Raw genomic sequence first — 19,722 nt, 5'->3', positions numbered from 1 at the left:
CTAAGACAGCTTGGTCTTGGGCATTGTTACTGAAATTAACATGTTTTACAGGACATGAGTAATGGGGTGATTTGGAGGGGAAAACCAGCTAACTTGCACATTAGTTTTTCTGTAGGTTAGTTAACTGATGAAAGCTGTGTCTGACCGAGCTACCTGTAGCTATGAAAGCTAAATTATGAAATTTAGACATGGAAAATGTACTTTAAATTACCGAGGTCTATTGGTGTACATTATTGTGGTATATGTGCAGTGCAATTTTTTTATATTTTAAAAATAATAGTACTGTTACATTTTGAAATAAAAAGTTTATATTTCGCATTTTTTTGTTGGTGCCAGATTATTTATAACAATAGCAGTGAATGCTGGTTGGAGTGGTACCTGTGAATTATTGCCAAGGGCCCCTACACATTCTAGAATCGCCGATGCACGCAATAGCCTATAATAAAGGCATGCGCCAGTTTACAGCGAGATTACTCAAGGAACTGGATCACGTGCTACAGTTCGTATAAATGAAACAGCCCGGCGTTAGTCTACGGCTGATTTTGCCACTGACACATAAAAGGTCTAGAGCTACATGTTCAAAGTTTTTTTTTTTTTTTTTCAAAGTTGTTATTTACATTAGTTCAAATTTTAATCTGGTAAAACTACAGACTACACAATTTCTCTACGACACCAAAATGTGCGATTGCGAGAACTCTGAGGATGTAAATAGAGGGAAAAACCGATCATTTCTCGTGGAAAGTAATGTATCGAAAAGTGAGAACATAGAAAGCAAAACAGAAGGTAATGAAATTTCTGTGGACAATGCCAAAAAATATAAAACACGTTTGTATAAGAGAAGATGGGTCATAGTTTCCCTCTTTAGCTCCTACTCGTTGTGTAACGCATTTCAATGGATCCAGTACGGAATAATCAACAACCTCTTTATGGAATTCTATAACGTCAATTCATTTGCTATAGACTGGATGTCAATGATCTACATGTTGACTTACGTACCGTTCATATTTCCCGTAACATGGCTTTTGGACAAAAAAGGGCTACGTATAATTGCGCTCGCAGCGACCAGCATAAATTGCGTCGGCGCTTGGATCAAAGTGGCAAGTGTTAAACCTCACCTGTTCTGGGTGACAGTGCTAGGACAGTTTGCCTGTTCACTTGCCCAGGTCTTCATCCTTGGAATGCCATCCCGGATAGCGTCTGTGTGGTTCGGCACAGGGGAGGTTTCCACTGCGTGCTTGATTGGCGTTTTTGGGAATCAGGTGAGTAGGTGGGTGCGTAATGCCCAGAGCGGTGCATTTACTGTTGTTGTTTTTTTTTGTTTGTTGTTTGTTGTTTTGACAAGGACATACAAAAATAACGGCACGTTATAGTTTAGTAGTTCAAAAATACTTGTTAGTTTTACGCACCAAAACCGAGAACTTTAATGCCATTTAATTCGAATTTATTTTGACTGAAGTGTAGTTGCAGTTTCTTTCAGTACTATACTATACAATACTATAGTTTTCACCGCCATCCTTGTTAACCTTGTTAACGCGGTTATTAATATAATGTGTTCAGTGATATAACCCAGCACGGACGGAGAGAAAAGAGAAATGGGAAATTATAATTCAGCCTTTCCCTGTTATTTAATAAACTTTTAAAGTCCTACTAATGTATATTCGACTACAATTCTGTAATTTTACGTTGGATGCGTTGTGGGATTATTCGGTATCAGTATCTTTTGAGGAAGCGAATTACACATTTGGGTGACACATAAGAGATACAATCTTTTACCATTAAAACCTGATCAGATGACAGCTTTAGCCCAGATGATAACGCTAAAATATCAATTGAGCGTTTTAATGAATTAGGTTGTATGGATTGAATTAGTGCATTAGTGCCTTAGAGCTCTGCATGATAACTTACTTCTTTTTGGCTACAAGTCAAGTACATTTGAAATCATGTGAAAACACATTTAACCAGTCGTTACATTTATCTGTGACAGTTGACTCAACCCCAGAACTGAACTCAAATAGTTGAAGTTAAGTAGAAGTCAAGCAATTTAACAGTGTATGAAAGTTTTCAGCAGTTCTTACTCCAGCTTTGCTCCTGCTTGCTCCTTGCTTACTGCAGTTTAGTTCATGAAAACTTAATTTACCCACTGAGAACTGAATCATGTCACATTTTTTGACTCCCTAAACTGTACACTACTGCAGTCTTCCACTGTAGACCACTGTAGACCTTCCACTGTCTTGGAATTTTAAAAATGTATTTATTTATTTATTTATTTTTCTGTATTTGTGATAAAGACTTAAAATACAGGTCTCATAATACTGGTCTTAGTACTTTTTTCAGATTTTTCTTGCATATTATAACACTTATTATTATACATATTATAATACTCAAAAACTCAAGGAACTAAGACAATACATGACACAACAAGAATTCTTTGTGACAGCACCCAGCATCACACACATATACTGAATGTACAAAATCCAATATGTTGGAAGGGGGTTTGAAAGAACTATTGTTTTGGAAGAATACCGAAGTGCAGCCACACTGCACAGAAATTAATCAGTGACGGTGCAGTACCACGCACAGTGCAGTTGAGATCATATGAAGTATGAGAATAAGAATTCAAGAGGTTTCTTTTGTGCTGTCTTGCCTTCTGCATGGAAGCGTTGGAAGGTATTTTAGTTTGATTTGACCTTAGGCCCAGACATTTGGCAGTAGTGAGTAAGCAGGCATCTCCACTCTTTGTGCTTCTACAGACAAGGTTCTGCATGGATCACAGTCACTTTTAGCTACATTTCTAACCTGGAACATGTTAGCTTTAAAGGACAACATTTAATGGAGGATTTTAAAACACATCAAAAAGCAAAGCATCACTATGCAGAGATTCAGAATAATACTCTCAGATCAGCAGTTTGCCAAGATAAAAAGGAACATTGTTTGGTTCTATAAGTCATTTATGTAGTTATTAATGAGCTGTTTTCACTGGAATCATCACATGGTCCAAGCCATTAAAGGCTGTTAAAGGCAAGAAGATGGGGCAAACTCCAGCACAGCTGCAGAAGTGAGTGGTAATGGCGATGGGGCAGGTGGTGCAATATAGCCAGCACTTCAACCAATTCGAGATACAAAGCTCATATGCAAAAAGTCTGCTAACATTTGTTTCATGGCTAAAAGCTGCAGATGGTATATGGGAAAAACAGGGGGTACTGGGAAAATGAGCTGAGGATGCAGCCAGGCCAGGGCAGGAGTGACTGGTGTGGGTGGGCCTATATTCTTATGGAGGCAGCATTAAAGATGGTTAATAGGGTAAAGCAGGTGATTGGTAACACTTGACACTTGGAATGACAGAAGCTCAGTTAAAAGACACTATAATGATGGTTCCTCTGCCCAAGATGAAATGCTCCAAGTGCTGATGGGTCATGTCCTTGCTGTTTACTGCATAATCATTAGCAAATCCTTCATGTGGCTCCGGTACAGAACTGACACTTGTTTTGGTAAGTGTGCAATTTCTGCTCCATTGGAGGTCTTGGAAACCATGTGTCTGTGTTTGTTGTCTTGTGCTCATTTAATATTCTGTTGCCCTGCATTGTTGGTTTTTTTTTGTTTTTTTTTTTGAGTATTCTTGGGGATGCACAGTGTGGGAAGAGTACATCTAAGCACTTTATTTCTGGCATATTATTTGGTAGATCGTGATGGGAGGGCAGTGATGTTTTGAAAATAAAGCCATCAAAAATAAAGCCATTAAAAATAAAGCCAGGATAAAGCTACTCTGTTGGTTCTAAGGAAATGCTGAACTGTTGTTGCGTTTTCAAGGACCAGCTTGTGGTTGCTTTCATCAAAATTCAGCCCTTGTTTTAAAGGTAGGTGTAATGAGACTTTTTCACAACATGTTTATAGGATGCCCTGAATTCTTAGCAGAGGTGTTGAAATATGAAACTCTGTGCAATCCCTTGTCAAAGACTTGTTGTGTTCTTATGTCAGTTTCCTGATGTTTCTGCCCTGTGCATTACAAAGACCTTACTAGCTCTGGTCTTCAACACCTGAAACAGGTGCAAATCATTTGGATTATTTGGGATGGTTGTTCCTGATAGTCAAGTAAATGGTCATGTGATATATTGGTCACAGGTGACAGTCATTTGATTGGTTTCGCAGTGTGTTTCACTGTTTTATCAGATTGGACAGTAGCTATTACTGGCTTTTGATTATAAGCGAAATTCCACTGAAAAATGTCTTGTCATATTACCCATCACATTCCCTAATACAAAATGCAATTTAGATTAACATTTAGAATACTGTATGGTTTTTGTGTTTGGATATTAATGATATTGTGATGTTGGCGGCACAGATGAAGCGAGAGGCCGAAGTGCTCTTTATTTTCTATTCAAATAATATCAAACGAAAATCCACAAACAACAAAATATACTAGAAGTAAAGGTTCCTTGTAGTGGTGTGATAAGTAGCTATTCTCACAACAGCAGTCCGTTAATGTGCAGTGTCCTCTCTTGGGACCTGCAGGATTAAATAGAGGAGAAAAGTGAGAAAACAGGTGTATCGGATTAATAGGTTGGTGATTGAGAGCGGGGCAGGAGTGAAGTACAGCCCCTCTCTGAAGTAGGCGTGTCCCTCCTGGCTGATGGCCGGCCAACTGTGACAAATCTTTTACTTTTAAATATTTGAAGGTTTCACATTACTAATCAAACACTTGCTATTGAAATGCTATTGAAGGAATTAATTTCTTAAACATTAGAAATCAGAAATTCCACTGGCTAGTTGATAAAGTTTTGCAGATAAATTGTCATTGTGAGATAAATTATTTCTTTGTATATGTGAGTGAACGTAGAACATAAATGGTTAAATGGTTTTACTGGAAATAAGTGGAACAACAATAACATCTTGATTGGACTGCTAGTCAAGCTTATAGGAGGGAAACATTTGATAAAAAAGGGCATGAACTAGATAGCCAATGAACTAGATATACATCTATGTATGTACACTCCTGCCATTTTCTTGCTGAGGAACATGGGTTATGGATCATGGGAACTGGCTAAAACTAATGTTGAGAGAAAACAGAGGGGGGGAAAAACATTCACATGTATTCCATGATACACTGATTCATATGTCACCTATGATCTTTCTGGTTGTTTAGTACCAGTCATGTGAACACCCAAGCTATCTTAAAACTTGCATGGATTTTTAATGTCTGTGAAGGATGATTGTAAAGGGACACAAATAACCAGACACTTGTGGATAAGATTAAACAATAAAAGTTTACTGTAGTAAGGGCAATTCCAAGATGTAAACAACAGACAGGCAAAGGTAAAAAAACAAAAAACAAAAAACAGTACGGGGAACAGACAGGGTCAATACACACAGAGAAAATAATACACACAGAGAAAATAATCTAGAGAAATGCTCAGTATGATTACTAGACATAGCAGTACCTTGCAATGAGGGCATCAACTAAACAGGCTTAAATACGCTGAGATAAGTGAGAAACAGGTGGTGGTGATTAATACTATGGAGATCTGGTGGTTTCCCAGATAAGATGGTTTAGGTGGACATCTCTCCACCTGACTACCTGACGCATTGTGGGAGTTTAGCCCAACAGCTAATATTATAAATGTTATCTGTCCAACAGCACTACTATCAGCAGACAAGGTTTTTTTTCTATTGTTTTCTATTGTTTTTCCAGTTCACAATATTTATATCTTACTACCTCATGAAGTGACAGTAACTTTGCTTTGCCGTTTTCTTTGTGCCAATCCCACTGCTGACCTACAGTAGCATTATTTTAATTGAATTTAATTTCATGGAGAGGTGTGAACTGTGCCAGTGGTTAACTACATTCCTTTGTCCCACAGCTTGGCATTGCCATTGGGTTCTTGGTGCCACCTGTTCTTGTGCCGAATGTGGGTGACATGGATGAACTGGCCCATCACATCAGCGTCATGTTCTATATCACAGCTGGAGCTGCCACACTGATCTTCATTCTGGTTCTCATCAGTAAGACTGTCATTTCTCTTTTAGAGCCCCATTTGGTTATGACCAGTTGTAGAACAAAATGCTGTGTAAATCATTCTTACAACATAAACTATTATACAATGAATGCCCTTGCAAATGCTGTTTGTGCAAACATGTATGAATAGTGAAAAAAGAGTTTTCAGTTTTTTTAATTTGGTGTAAAGTTTTTGTCATAGAGACCATAGAGATTATGGTCTTGTGTTGACATCACCAATTACTAAGCCAATCACTAGTTCTGCCTAATAAGAAATAATGTTTTTGTCCTTTTGTCATTTTATCAGAGCCATAGCATCAAAGAAGAAAAAATCACATTAGGTGTGAACATTCATTTGTTCTGTTACTCTTTTCAACAACAATATTGCAAACAATATAGGTTATTTTATAGAAGAAAAGATCTACAAATGATTGGGTTTTTGTGAAATGTGCTATATAAATTGAACCTATCATCATCATCATCATCATTATTATTATTATTATTACTTAAAAGCTATTTTTGGTTCATTCAGTGTCATCATACGCAATATCGGATACTTCCCCATTTATTTGTTAGCACATAGATAATCAGTTATATAGTATAATAGAAAGTCAGTTATATAGTATTTGCATACTGTATGATGTCTCAGTGTGTCACTGATTGTAGCACTGCACAAGTGCTGACTGTTCAACATGTATCATGTTTCACATTTTCAATGCTTGTGTGTATAATCTGTCATTTAGTTATCTGTCATTTAGAGTTACTTTGACTCTGATACTATTTTATAGACATTTCATTCTGAATAGGTTATGTAGGAACACTGATTTGCTAAATATTTTTCTAAATGCTTATAGTTGCACTAATTTTCTACAGTGGTGACGTCATCATAGTGCTTTGTCTGTGGGCCACACAGGCTGGTAGCAGGCCTCCATGCTCGTCCTCCTGTGGCTCTGCTTATCTTGTCTGTCCAGTGGTGTGGGAAGTGCTCAAGCACGCCCTGCCTTCCTTTACATCTTATTTATGTACTACAACGACCAAACTCATCTGGGACACCACCATGGAACCTGTCTCCACTGTAGCATTTTTCTCAGTGATGGTATTAATTTGGAGGAACTTTTCCTTCTCATTTGTATAGTTTTGATTTTTGTACTTTCTTCAAAAAAAAAGATTTTTTGTTATTCACTTTGCCTCAGTCTGTGTCAGGCTTTACATGCAGAGTTCTTATATTTCTGACACTTATCGCTAAAGTTAGTATGTTGCGCCAAGCTGTATGCATGGTTCTTCCCTGTCAGTTACTGTGTGTGTGTCCCAGTGTTCCAGGAGAAGCCAGACATCCCACCCTCCCAGGCGCAGGTAGTGATGCAAAACATGGCTCCTCAAGAGTCCTCTTACCGGGCCTCTGTTGGTAGACTCCTCCACAACACTCCCTTTGTCCTGCTCCTCATCACCTATGGTAGGCCTCACATACTCACCAGAAGATGGTGTGAACACACTTCCATGCACAGGAATAAAATCATTATATGGGATCTGGGCTGATATGGGATAAAGAACAATAGTGGTTTTCTTCTGTAAGGAAAATTTTATTTGAGTTGAGTTGAAGCTATGACTTTGGAATCTTTAATTTTGATTCACCAATAAATTCACCAAATTTCTCAAACCATTGTATCCTTTCCGTTTCAGGTTCAACAATGACACTGAGAATTTCTGTCTAGAAACAGTTGTTTAAACCTCTCAAGCTGACCTGAGATTTTAATATGAATAAAGTCATTATATAGAACTAGCCATGTGCACTGGAATTAATCATAGGAATGCATAAATAAGTTTACATTCACTATTTTAAAAATGTACAAATTTATTACATTAAATCAATATTTTATTTTGCTCTCTGCTTACATAATGTGAGTCAACACAATGTCAAGTGTGTGGTCTTGGATTCCATGGGTCATAGGTTAGATGGAGTTCATTATTTACCCAGATTAGATGAGATCAGTATTTGACATGTTTTTATATTATGCATGAATGTGAACATATGAACTTGTGGCATAGTTTTCCTTTTAAGAGTTTTTTGGTTAACTGAAATATGTGGAGACGTTCGTTGTATATAAGAACTTCTTTTTTTGTTTTTGTAGGATTAAATGTTGGATGTTTTTATGCTGTTTCCACCCTGCTTAATCGGATGCTTATTAACCACTACCCTGTAAGTCCCAATGAATGTTATCTTTTCATCATCCTTATTGACATTTCCTATGGGGATGAACACTGTCTCGTTCTAGACTCAGTGTGTAAATTAAGCCTTTATGCTTTATTATTTTGTTACTACATGAAGTCTACCTTCTAATGGAGCAATGTGTGATATCAGCATGGTGTATGAACAAACACCTGTGGGATACTGCATTCCTTATCATTCAGATGTTGCTTTTTTTGGTTTGTGTAATTGAGTGTGTGTTACGACTTTCTTTATGAAATATGTGTGTACAGCTGAGTTACTGCTCTGACAAAATGTCATTGTTCATTAGTTTCACGTTTGAGAAAGAATCAGTAAATATTTTTGGAAAAGCATTAGTCCTAATAAGGCAAGGAAACCACTGAGCCACATTTCATAATTTCATACCTTCATGGAATTTTATACCATAAATTATCTTAAATTAAATTAATTTAAATATCTATAAAATACTATAAATAAAGGTTTCTGATATTAACTACGTATATTATTGTCTTATTATTACTGAACTATAATAAATCTTAACTGGATACCAATTACTAAAACCTCTATTCACAAGAATGGTTCAATAAATGTCCATATTCTAAAGCAAACTCTCTTTCTTCCACTCACAGGGGGAGGAGGTGAATGTTGGAAGAATTGGCCTAACTATTGTCATTGCTGGTATGGTGGGCTCCCTCATCTGTGGAATCTGGTTGGACAAAACTAAGACATACAAGTATGCCTTATGTTGCCATAACTACAGACTTCTGGCAGGCCAAGGACAATCCATTCAGACATCAAACCAACCTTGGTGTTGTACCTATGCAAAACAAAGGCTTAATCCTTTGGCTAAAGTGCTGTTGCACCTCCTAATCCTCCTAATCCAGATGACCTGGCAGACATTCAACCAATATACCCCATGCTCCTTTCATTTTATGAGCTGTGAAATAAAAGCCAAGGCTGCTGACTATTGCTGACACAGTTCTGGCTCAATTTAGAGAATTTGTTATGTAGTGGTCTGTGATTCACATGCTGCAATAGATTTAAATGGTGATCTATGATACTACCATATGTATTCACTGCTGTTCACTTCCCAAGTGTCTAGTGGGCTTCCAGTTTGTTTTCTGCAAACATTTGTTATCATCCAATGCACATGTTGCTTCTCCACACCTCATGTTTAGCCAACATCTAAAATGTATTGTTCCTATTAATCCTTTTGAGTTTGAGAGGATTTATCTAAACAATAACTACTAGGTGCTGTAAAATTCCATCACACATACCTCTCTTTTTGAGGATTTCTTGGTTATATTTAACCATATCATATTTATAATTTTGCATAGATTTCATAACCTTTCCAGCACCTTTTATATGTTTAATTGTTATCAAGTTCACTCTGCTCACTCTGTGATAAAAGAGGCATTTAGGTACTGAGATATGAAATTGTGTCATGATCCATAATATAATTTTTTTGTCCCTTATTATAGGTGTGATTAGCAGTGTTCTAATGGAAATTAACAATTACCATATTCTGAGATCCCTCCCAGTAGTAGGGATTCATAAGGGATTACTTCTTTGTGGGAAGCAGGGATTTTACTTTGTATGAAAGCTGGCAAGCAAACACATTATCAGCTTCCTTTATAATAAATTGTCCATGAAAACCATTTTAAAGATCCAGGAACTGTTAGCATTGATACTATAGATAAAAAGAATTTTGCTTTGCAACATTGTGTCTCTAAGTATAGCCCTTTTTTCTCTCTCAGCTAGTGGTTAAAACAACCTGCCCTTTCAATGAGTACATATAATTCACACATTCATAATCAGGATTACATCCTTGTTTTACAAGTCTGAAAGAGCCTGAGGCTATTTCCAACAACAGCAGTGGAATGGGACATGGTTGTACACCACAATACTACTTCATAATACACTGTTTGTTTAAAGGGAACAAGAGCCATGAAAGGAATTGTTCAGGAATCTTGTTTTTCCTTTGAAAATGAATGAATGTGATTTTGATGAATGTATGACAAGTGTAGGAGTGGGAAAAAGATGAAGTTTTATAGTGCAAATGAATACCAATGTCTTCCTCCCTGTTGACATAAATAGTTGTACTGTTTAAAAGTTCATCTGGGGTAAATGTCCTAAATCATACACAAATCCTAAGCAACAAAGTAATGTGCCACATTACATTCATATTTATCTTGCAAGCATTTGATATGTCACCTTTTGCGCTCTAGGCAGACCACAGTTGCTGTATACCTCCTGTCTTTTGTGGGAATGGTGGTCTACACTTTCACCCTTAACTTAGGCCATCTCTGGGCGGTCTTCATTACATCAGCAGCACTTGGGTAGGAGCTTTTTTCTTATCTGTCACAACAGTTGTTGGGTGAGTATAAAGTTCAAACATCAACTTTCAAGGAGTTGCTGTCAAAACACAATCTGGTGAGAGTTACTGGATTCAGTAGACTATAAATCCTATTTGACACTGTACCATTTCATTCAACGTCTTCCAGTCAATACCACAGCTCATGTCTACAAACCACTGTGGTTTAGCACAGGCAGATTGTATTGTGACGTTGTTGTTAGCCTTGACTATTGAATACCTTTACTAGTGAATATGAACATATTTTGTATTTCAGTGAACATTTGTATGCCTTCTGATTCTAAGTTTTTTTCTTGTGGATCCAAAGATGCAGATTGCTTAGATTTTTCTGTAAAATGTATCACTTCCTTTAAAATCTTTAAACCCTTATTTGTGTAAAGATTATGTTTTCCTTTAGGCCACCAGGCTTCAGAATTATAGATTTGTAGGAATTTGAACAAGCCATAAAAAGCCATAAAAAGCCATAAAAGGTTAAGGACTATTAGAACAAATTTGGGCAAATATATCAGTGGCTTTGGCTTCACTTTAATCACATTACCAGTGCAATATAAATTTAATTATTTGGTCTTTATCTCATCTGACCACTGAAAATACATTTTTTTCTAATGAGCTACCTCACAGAATGCAAAAAGGTTAATTAGTCAATGACTGGCAGAGTAAGTTTCAGATTTATAAAAGGATTTTAAAATGAAATGATTATGTTGCTTAGCTTTTTCTCTTCTGGTTCTGCAGAAATCTGTCTATTTTTATGAAGCTATGTGTTCATGTACTTAGACATTTATTGTATTTTGCTCACAGATTTTTCATGACTGGCTACCTGCCACTGGGCTTTGAGTTCGCAGTTGAGCTTACGTACCCAGAGTCAGAGGGTACATCCTCAGGCCTGCTCAACTGTTCAGCACAGGTAGACTGAGAGTGAACCAGGTCTATAAAAAAACAAGCATTCTTAAAGGTTTCTCATTCAACTTTTTTATGAAGCCATTTAAAAAGAAAGCCAGTTTTATTCTGGGAAAGATCTTTTTGGACCCTTTGCATTTTAAAGAACTGTGTCAACAATATTAGCAATAAAAACAGTTTAAAATTCTTGAGTCTGGATCCTGTGGTATGTGCACAGTGCTGACAAATTGAAATTCCTTTGTTGTAGTCCAAGGAGTAAATGTCACCATGCTGTGTGTTCTCATATCCCACTGCTTTCTGCCACTATGCACTAAAATAAGGCTTGAAAACAGCACATGGCATGAAGATCTCAGTTTTAGGGTTAGTTTTCAGAAAATCTTTTGGCATTTGAAATCCTTGTTTTATTTTTTTCTCATTGTGAAAAGGGTCTAAATCCTGCAACCAGGAACATGAAGAGCCTTGATGTGACCTAGGGTTTCCTTTTTGTTCTCTAGAAAGAATATCTATGTCAAAAAAACGTGTTTATCCAGTCTGTTGTCTCACTTCATAGTAGTGTGAGCTTTTTAATGGTTAAGGGGGGATGTGTCCTACATGCATGATTTGATTGATTTGGGCAGATTATATGGATCTTGAATGAAGGAAGGAGGGAGCAAAAGAGGTACAGAGTGTAGGGAAGGATAGCATGTGAATAAGAGTTTTTATAAGTCAGTGTATAGCGTAGTGTGTGGAAGTGAGTGGAAGAGAGGAAGAATGGTTAGAGAGATGGGCATAAGGATAACTGTTAAAGGGGCTGTGCATCAGAAAGTCACTGAGACAGATTCAAATGTAGGTCCACAATGACACTAAGAATTTATGAACTAAAACTTGGTCTGTTTCTTTTTATTTAATCAGGTGTTTGGAATCATATTCACAATATGTCAAGGCAAAATCATTGACTACTATGGGACACTAGCTGGAAACATCTTTCTATCTGTTTTTCTCCTCCTAGGGACCATCCTAACAGGTATGAAGAACTCTTCATTGTGAAAATCAACCTTCTGCAGTCCTCATTTGAATATGATAGTTATTGTGTAGCGTAACCACAGACATAATGGGAGGTGTATGATGCCCACTAGTGCCTGACCAAAAGCATAAAAAAGAGATAATTTGTGCTTTTCTGCATAGCCCAGTGTTTTTTAAGTACAGTCCTTGGGACCCCACAGACAGTTCACATTTTTGCTCTGTCTAACTTCTTGCTTCTGTCTAACTTCAAGTCTATTAAGAACACCTTGTACAGGTGTTCTAGGAGCTAGCTTAGAGTCAGAAAAGTGGATCATTTAATGGGTTCTGTAGGAGTCACTGTCATATTGCACATAGATTACACAAAATCAAAAAGGTTGAATGTTGTGGAAGAATATACACTTATACACACACCTGACTATCTCACTAATATGATCTTGTTATGCTGCAAAAGCCTCTACTATTCTGGGAAGGCTTTTCACAAGACGTGAAAATTTTGTAGTGTGTCTTTAGGAATTTGCCCATTGAGTATAAAGAACCTGGACTGCAACTGACATTCTAGTTCATCCCAGAGGAGTTCAGTGGGGTCGAGATCAGGCCCACTGGAGTTTCTCCACACCAAGCCAAGTCTTTATGGTCCTCACTTATTGAACAGGGGCACAGTTTTGCTTCAACAAAAAAGGGCCTTTCAAAATTGTAATGATTCAAAATTGGAAGCATAAAAGAGTCTAATACGTTTTTGTATGCTATAGTATGAAACATTACCCTATATTGGAACTAAGTAGGTAATAACTCAAACCCTGAAAAACTGCTCCGGGCCATTATCCTTCCTCCACCAAACTGTACTGTTGGCACTATGGATTCCTGTAGGTGGTGTTTTCCTGGCATCTGCCAAACACAGATTCACCCATCAGACTCCAGAGTCTGGTAGCAGCATGGTGTACAGCACTCCATCCGATGCTTGGTATTGTGCATAGTGATCTTGGGCTTCTGTGCAGCTGGTAAGCCACTGAAGCCCCCTTCATAAAGCTCCAGATGCACAGATCATGCTAATGTTGCTTCTAGAGGCTGTTTGGAATTTTGGAGTGAGTGATACTACATAGGACTTTTTTGCCCTCTGCAGCCCTGCTCTTACCACACTTTACTGCTTCATGGCTTTTCACCTAAATGTTTCCATTTTGTAATAATAGCACTTATGTTTGTTGAGAAATGTCATTAACTGACTTGTGGCAAAAGTGCCATCCTATGACGGTGCCATGTTTAAAGTACTGAGGTCTTCAGTATGAACAGTTCCACTGCAAATGCCTGTGTCTATATATTGTAGTGAAGTAAACAAGGTTTCCAGAGATATATAAAATTACCCACTCACCCTCTGGGTGGTCAATTTCCTTCAAACTCGGGTCCTTTACCAGAGGCCTGTGAGCTTGAGAGTCCTACATAGTATCTTAGGTGTTTCCAGGACTGCACTCTTCTGGACTGATATCGCAGATGTTGTTCTGGGGATCTGTTGGAGCCATTCTCTCAGCCTGGGGGTTACAGCCCCTAGTGTTCTGATTACCACATGACCCACAGATGCCTTCACCTTCCACACACACACACACACACACACACACACATATATATACATACATACATACATACATATATACATATATATAAACTTTCATTCAGAGCCAGTTTCTTTCAGTTTCTCTGTGCTAGTAGTATACCTATACTTTATATACCAATATTTATATATGAGAGAGATTTATATATGAGAGAGATTTATATATGAGAGAAGGTGTTTTAAGTGCACCTTTCCCTCTTCTTTACAGCATTCATAAAGGCAGACCTGCGACGGCAGAAGTCTAACCAGCAGGAAGACACACAGGTATGAGCCATAAGTGTCTGCTTTAGTTGTTCCATCCACTCACAACTGAATGGATTTCAGACAACTCACTGCTGGTTTCATCTTTTTGCTTCACTCGACATGCATTATGTACTGTGTATGTTTATGTATGAGTGGATATCTGAGGCTCTCTGACCCTCTTCCACTCTGTTTGGGACTAGCAAACACCAGCTCTACTGAACTGCACACCATTTTACTGAGGAGAACACTTCTTTATGGTATGGTGTTGCTTTAAAATTGTGTAGATCGGTACCTCTAATTCCACTGTTTCCGTCAGAGAGAGGGTGCAGGAAACAAGGCTGTGGATCCTGAACTTATGTCAAGATGATATTGTTGTCAATTAAAACAACAGGTACCTCTGATACAGACATTAAGACCCCCAAAATAAATTAATCATCAATTAATTTTAATTATATTACCATTGTTTATTTATTTCAGCTTTATATGTGGCTAGGAATATATCACTTTTAGATCAAAAGCCATCATTCACAATCACTGCTCTTGTCAAGGTGTTTTCACTAGTTCTTCTTATGTTGAAGCATACTATGTAATATTTTTTATAGTAAAATACTTTTAGCTATTTTCTGGGTATAAATACACTTATACACAGATCTATACTGGGCATTTACAAATTTACTGACCTTGAAAACTGTTCAAGATGGCTAATACTTGTTTCACTTTACTGAACAGAAGCAATTTTAACTGAAATTATTCTGGTCTGAAGAGCATGAAGACATGAAGAGTTTTGGAAGAAAAAAACATGTTGACTGAGTTCAGGCCATTGCTAAGCCAAGACCCTTTAAATGTGAACTAATCTGGTGGGTGCTTTTTTCCTCTGTTTGTTCAGAAGCAGTCAGGACACAAAGAGGAAGGAATATCTTCACCATGCAAAGAGGTCAAGGTCTAGGAAAAAAAGGCTTCTGAGCAGCTCTGTCTTACATGCCCAAACCTATTTGTTTACACAGGTATACAGAGAGAAGGGAGATTCATCATAACCACACATACATACATTCTACACAGAAACATCCATATCCTTTTGTGAGGAAATCTGATTATATATGACTAAGCTGTGGCTAACGTCTGTTGAGTCACTAAAGAGACATTATGGTGGGCAAAATTATACTATTCATTAAAGATATATCCCATACTGCCAAAAGGACAGCTAGAATATCACAATGTTTGTAATGCGATTTTATCTAATAAAATGTAAGCATAGCTTTTCTCCAGATTGTGATGACATGTAATTTGTAGCACTGGTAGGATTTTAATATACATTCATTTGTATGATTAATTGAGTGCTGACTGTCTAGATCACGCTTTACGCTTGGGAAGTAGGTCACCACCGTAAGTTTTATTTTTGTTCCTACAGATTTCAACCATCTCCAAGTCTTTTTTTTTTTTAAACAGGATCTATATGTTTATATTGATGAATGTCTTAATGTGTACGGTGTGCTTTATGTTTAGACTGTTTTAGGATAAAGGTATGGGCAGATTCAGAGATGGTGGTGCTCTTTGGTCACCCAGAAGTAGACAGAATGAACTCACTTGACTAAGTTTTTCTGCCAAAATGCTTCTTGTTGAAGATTACTGAGGAGGTAACCTGTGAGTAGTACTGATTTGCTGGTCCAGTTGATGTTGCACATCAAAGTAATATCTTTGATCCAGGAAAAGGTTATGTTTTTACTGCATTTTAAAAAATGACCACAAAGACTATATTTTCTGTCAGAACTGGAGGCAGTAATAATGTGCTTAGTTTATTTAAAACTACTAGCAGTTCACCTAGCTGTCCCTATGTGGGAAACACTAATTTACTTAAAATGTTTATAACACTTTCATTCAGAACCAGTTTCTTAAAGTTTCTCTATGCACTATACAGAGCTACCAGTAGAAATTGACCTATGCTCATATTTAAAAGCGAGTCAGCCATGCAGAAGACAAGGTAATAATAATGCATACATTTAAGGCTAACCACACATAAACATTTAACCTACCAAAAACACATATTAGACCACTAAACAATGGCATTAGTTATTTAAGTTAGCAATGGCATTGGTTGTGTTAGCAAAAGGGGGGCAATGCTAACTAGATTACACAAGCTTGAAAAATGAAAATTATAAACAGTAAACTGCTCATTTTTCAAGCCTTTTAAATCCAGCTTTAATGATATGATGAGGCACAATCAAAATGACATAATTCACATGTAGTTTTGTCTCCAAGGAATTATTACACATGTGAGTTTTCTTAATATGGAATGTAAATGATTACACACACAAAGAAAAACCTTTTCTCATGCCAAAAGTGAGAGAGCAGGGAACAGGAGTGAGATGAGAAGAACAGACAGAAAGAGTGAAAGCAAATGGAGAACATGGGGAGTAAGAGTGAGAGCAAAACAGACGTGAGAAGAGCACCCAAACCAGGGCCTTTTACAAAGAGTATATATCCATAAATCTACCCCTCTGGCTGACTATCAAACAAAGGGGTTGTGCTCTGCCCCCTTAATTCTGTGTGCCCCAGTACAACAGGTAGTATAGAAATGCTCTCTGCACCGACCCACTTCACGTATTGATACACTATATACACTAGTGTCAAGGAAAATATAGCTGTTATGTTCTTAAATTATTTTACAAAGTGCTTATAACATTGTGAGACTTAAACATTCAGTGCTGTCATATTTCCATTCAATTGTAAATTAACTTTCTTTAAAAAATCTGTGGTGTATTCAGATCTGTTACAGAACAATACTGTTCAATACTCCAGTACTCTTCTTAGAAGAAAATAAAATTGAACCAAATTCCCATGTCTTATAGAAACATTTTTTGTTTTGAATTAAAAGTTACATTTTAAAGTGTAAATAATCATTTACTTTAACAGTTGTGTGAATGTTAATTGATAATCTATTAAAATGCCATAAATGTATTAAATATTTTTATTGATGGACACATTTTCATACTTCTGTCCTTTAAGCCATTTGTCAAAACAGTAAATTTTTTAAGTAACTTTAGTGTTACCTTCTTGGACAAGCACAAACAACTTCTATGAAACCTATAAAATCAGTATAGAGATACTGATTATGATCATGTCAAGATCATTAAACAACTGTAAAGACAAATAGGATTTACAGAGATTATCCATGTGTGCCAACATTTGTTTACACTGTGCACTTTTAATATAAAATGCTTAGGCTTTGAAGGACACTTACTGAGAGCATATCACCAAAAAATAAACATTCAGGTTAAAAACAACAATGTTATCTAATGAAAGTACTATTTAAGTTATTCATGTCCCTGGATTTCTTTATATGCATTGTAGAAAGACTTTATTTCTTTCACTTAGAAGAATAAAAGATAACTGACATTTTAACAATCAAATATGAAGAAGGCTTGGGATGATGATGTTTTCGTTGCAGTTTTTTTCTTACATTATATGATAACTGATCTTCAATATTATCAAAATGTACTGTTTCTACACCACACAGTGGCCAGCAAGAATATGGAATAGGCTGGGATTGTAGTGGCTCTGTAGTTCTGCTGTCTTTTTCTGGAGGTATCACTCATCAAGTATTCTCCTCTGAGCATAGGTGGCACTAAAGGACTCCAAGTCACTAAGGCATAGATTTAGTTTCTCTTGATCTTCTTTGCTGCATTTCCTTCCGTTGGCTCTGAAATACACTGGAACCCAATTAACATGCCCACAATAGAAGAACCTGGGAAAAAAATGATGAGAAAAACTATGAAACCACTAGAGAGTAAAATAATAAAAGCTTATCATGATCAGGTTAGCATTAAAGACTTATATCATTTGGGGGCAGTGAATACACCAAGAAAATATGCAAGTGATTTATTTTTTACACTGCTAAAATATATTACTTATCCTTGACATTCACTAACCAGAAGTATCTCAGTATGCTATATTATCACTCTTAGAATCTTGCATTTTCTTGTGATTCACTGTCTTTTACTACTCGATATAAATGTTGCTTGGACACTTCACCTACTCACCTGCTACAATAAGAGGGGCCATGACTCCAATGGTAAGTGGGGCTGTTTTATAGATAAAGGCTTCAGACAGGAAATGGCCAAGAGCCAGAACAAATGTCCACAAGGTTATATGATAAAGCCTAAGATGGGTAAAAGAGAGAGGAAAAAAAAGAAAGGCCAGAACAGCTATTAACCTGGTGTTTGTCCTGCCAGAAACAAAACATTCTGCGTAAGACTAAGAGGGCCATACGTTCTGTTCTGTATGTCCATGGCACATGCGCAGCGAATGATCGAAGACAGTAAGGTCCATATCCCAAATGTTCTTGCTTGTAGGCCATTGACTGGGGGGGAAACCGTCATGAATGGTTAGCCAGGTTTTCTAATTTGGAAAGATTATTCATCGACTGTTTCTTTACAAACGAATAGTGGAGACTTAAACGTAACCCACCAAAATCCGGTGTCCCCGTGTAAAGTTTCTCAGACAGAAAGCTGTGGTCACGGAAGCTCTGTACAGAGTTGCCCATAGCAATGACGGATACCATCACAAGCCAGGTTCGCAAAAGATTCAAAAAACGACCCATATTTTCTGAATCAGACCGCAAATAGTTACACCGATTTTTACACCTGCACCCAAACAGTAAAGTCACGTTACATTTGCTCTAACACGTAATAAAAAAGTGCATGTCAGTACAATTAGAAGACCTCATCAGATTTCGACAATGCCAGTCTATTCGACAAACAAGTCATATAAACAGCTACATAGCTACCTCTAGAGCATGTTGATTTTGGAAAAAAAAAAGGACTCGAAGTGACAGCCCGGCTAATTTACTATCCATTACACTGACGAATTATTCATCACCGGTCTACAGTTTGACAATCCTGAAATCAAACAGCGACCTATCTTCTCACCTTAATTAATCGTTTTTCATTACTATCAGCATTACGGCAGCATATAGCCAACTTTTAACCTCGCGTAAATGCTAATATCAACATTATTTTAGACACTTCCTCCTCCAAAATATACTACACGGGACATAAAATTACACCAATTGGAAAGTCCTGGTGATTGTCGCACCACCACCTCAAAGGACCGTTTAAAAACACGTGATTCAAGGTACCACCCAATTTCTTTCAGTCCACCAATCACTACCAGACTATAATCGCCTGACCGCCTCCACGCCAGTTAAACAATTATAAAACACGGTTGCGTTTACAAGATCGAAACATTTAAAAACCGTTTCCTTCTGCAGTATATAAGCAGCTTCTATACTCTGTTGCGAAGAAGAGCATAAATGAATGTTCCTATTTTCAGTCAACTCGTTTCTAGCCATCTCCAACAAACACGTGCACACTTGTTATTTCTAAAAGCAGTATTAGCACAGAATTGTCGCT

The 19,722-nt window shown here is 37.1% G+C and overlaps 2 protein-coding genes across 9 annotated transcripts; one reads left to right on the top strand and one right to left on the bottom strand.

Moving 5' to 3' along the window:
* Positions 1-540: 540 nt before the first annotated feature.
* Positions 541-17,144, top strand: flvcr2a (FLVCR choline and putative heme transporter 2a). Of its 6 annotated transcripts, none has more exons than XM_027023714.3 (11): positions 541-1,259; positions 5,856-5,997; positions 7,302-7,442; positions 8,119-8,186; positions 8,825-8,928; positions 10,424-10,534; positions 11,368-11,473; positions 12,358-12,469; positions 14,280-14,335; positions 14,631-14,705; positions 15,204-17,144. In XM_027023714.3, the coding sequence occupies exons 1-10, from the start codon at positions 678-680 to the stop codon at positions 14,679-14,681; spliced, it is 1,473 nt and encodes a 490-aa protein (XP_026879515.3). In that variant the 5' UTR covers positions 541-677; the 3' UTR covers positions 14,682-14,705; positions 15,204-17,144. The 6 variants fall into 6 exon arrangements, with proteins under 6 accessions (XP_026879515.3, XP_026879514.3, XP_026879518.3 ...); XM_027023713.3 differs by having other exon boundaries at positions 15,201-17,144; XM_027023717.3 differs by lacking the exon at positions 14,631-14,705 and adding an exon at positions 14,515-14,571.
* A 143-nt stretch (positions 17,145-17,287) lies between these two features.
* On the bottom strand, positions 17,288-19,391 carry erg28 (ergosterol biosynthesis 28 homolog). 3 transcript variants are annotated; one of them, XM_081721882.1, is made up of 5 exons: positions 19,240-19,386; positions 18,779-18,916; positions 18,581-18,671; positions 18,352-18,470; positions 17,288-18,056 (listed from the first exon to the last, which is right to left on the bottom strand). In XM_081721882.1, exons 2-5 carry the CDS (start codon positions 18,909-18,911, stop codon positions 17,968-17,970), a joined length of 432 nt encoding a protein of 143 aa, XP_081578008.1. In that variant the 5' UTR covers positions 18,912-18,916; positions 19,240-19,386; the 3' UTR covers positions 17,288-17,967. The 3 variants fall into 3 exon arrangements, with proteins under 3 accessions (XP_081578008.1, XP_081578007.1, XP_026879540.1); XM_081721881.1 differs by lacking the exon at positions 19,240-19,386 and adding an exon at positions 19,098-19,233 and having other exon boundaries at positions 17,291-18,056; positions 18,779-18,954; XM_027023739.3 differs by having other exon boundaries at positions 17,293-18,056; positions 18,779-18,954; positions 19,240-19,391.
* Positions 19,392-19,722: the final 331 nt, after the last annotated feature.

This window comes from Electrophorus electricus, chromosome 10, assembly GCF_041902795.1.
Source record: "Electrophorus electricus isolate QZ-2024a chromosome 10, ASM4190279v1, whole genome shotgun sequence".
NCBI lineage: Eukaryota > Metazoa > Chordata > Actinopteri > Gymnotiformes > Gymnotidae > Electrophorus > Electrophorus electricus.
Note: the sequence above shows the minus strand (reverse complement) of the source record. Positions and strands in the feature narration are given on the sequence as shown.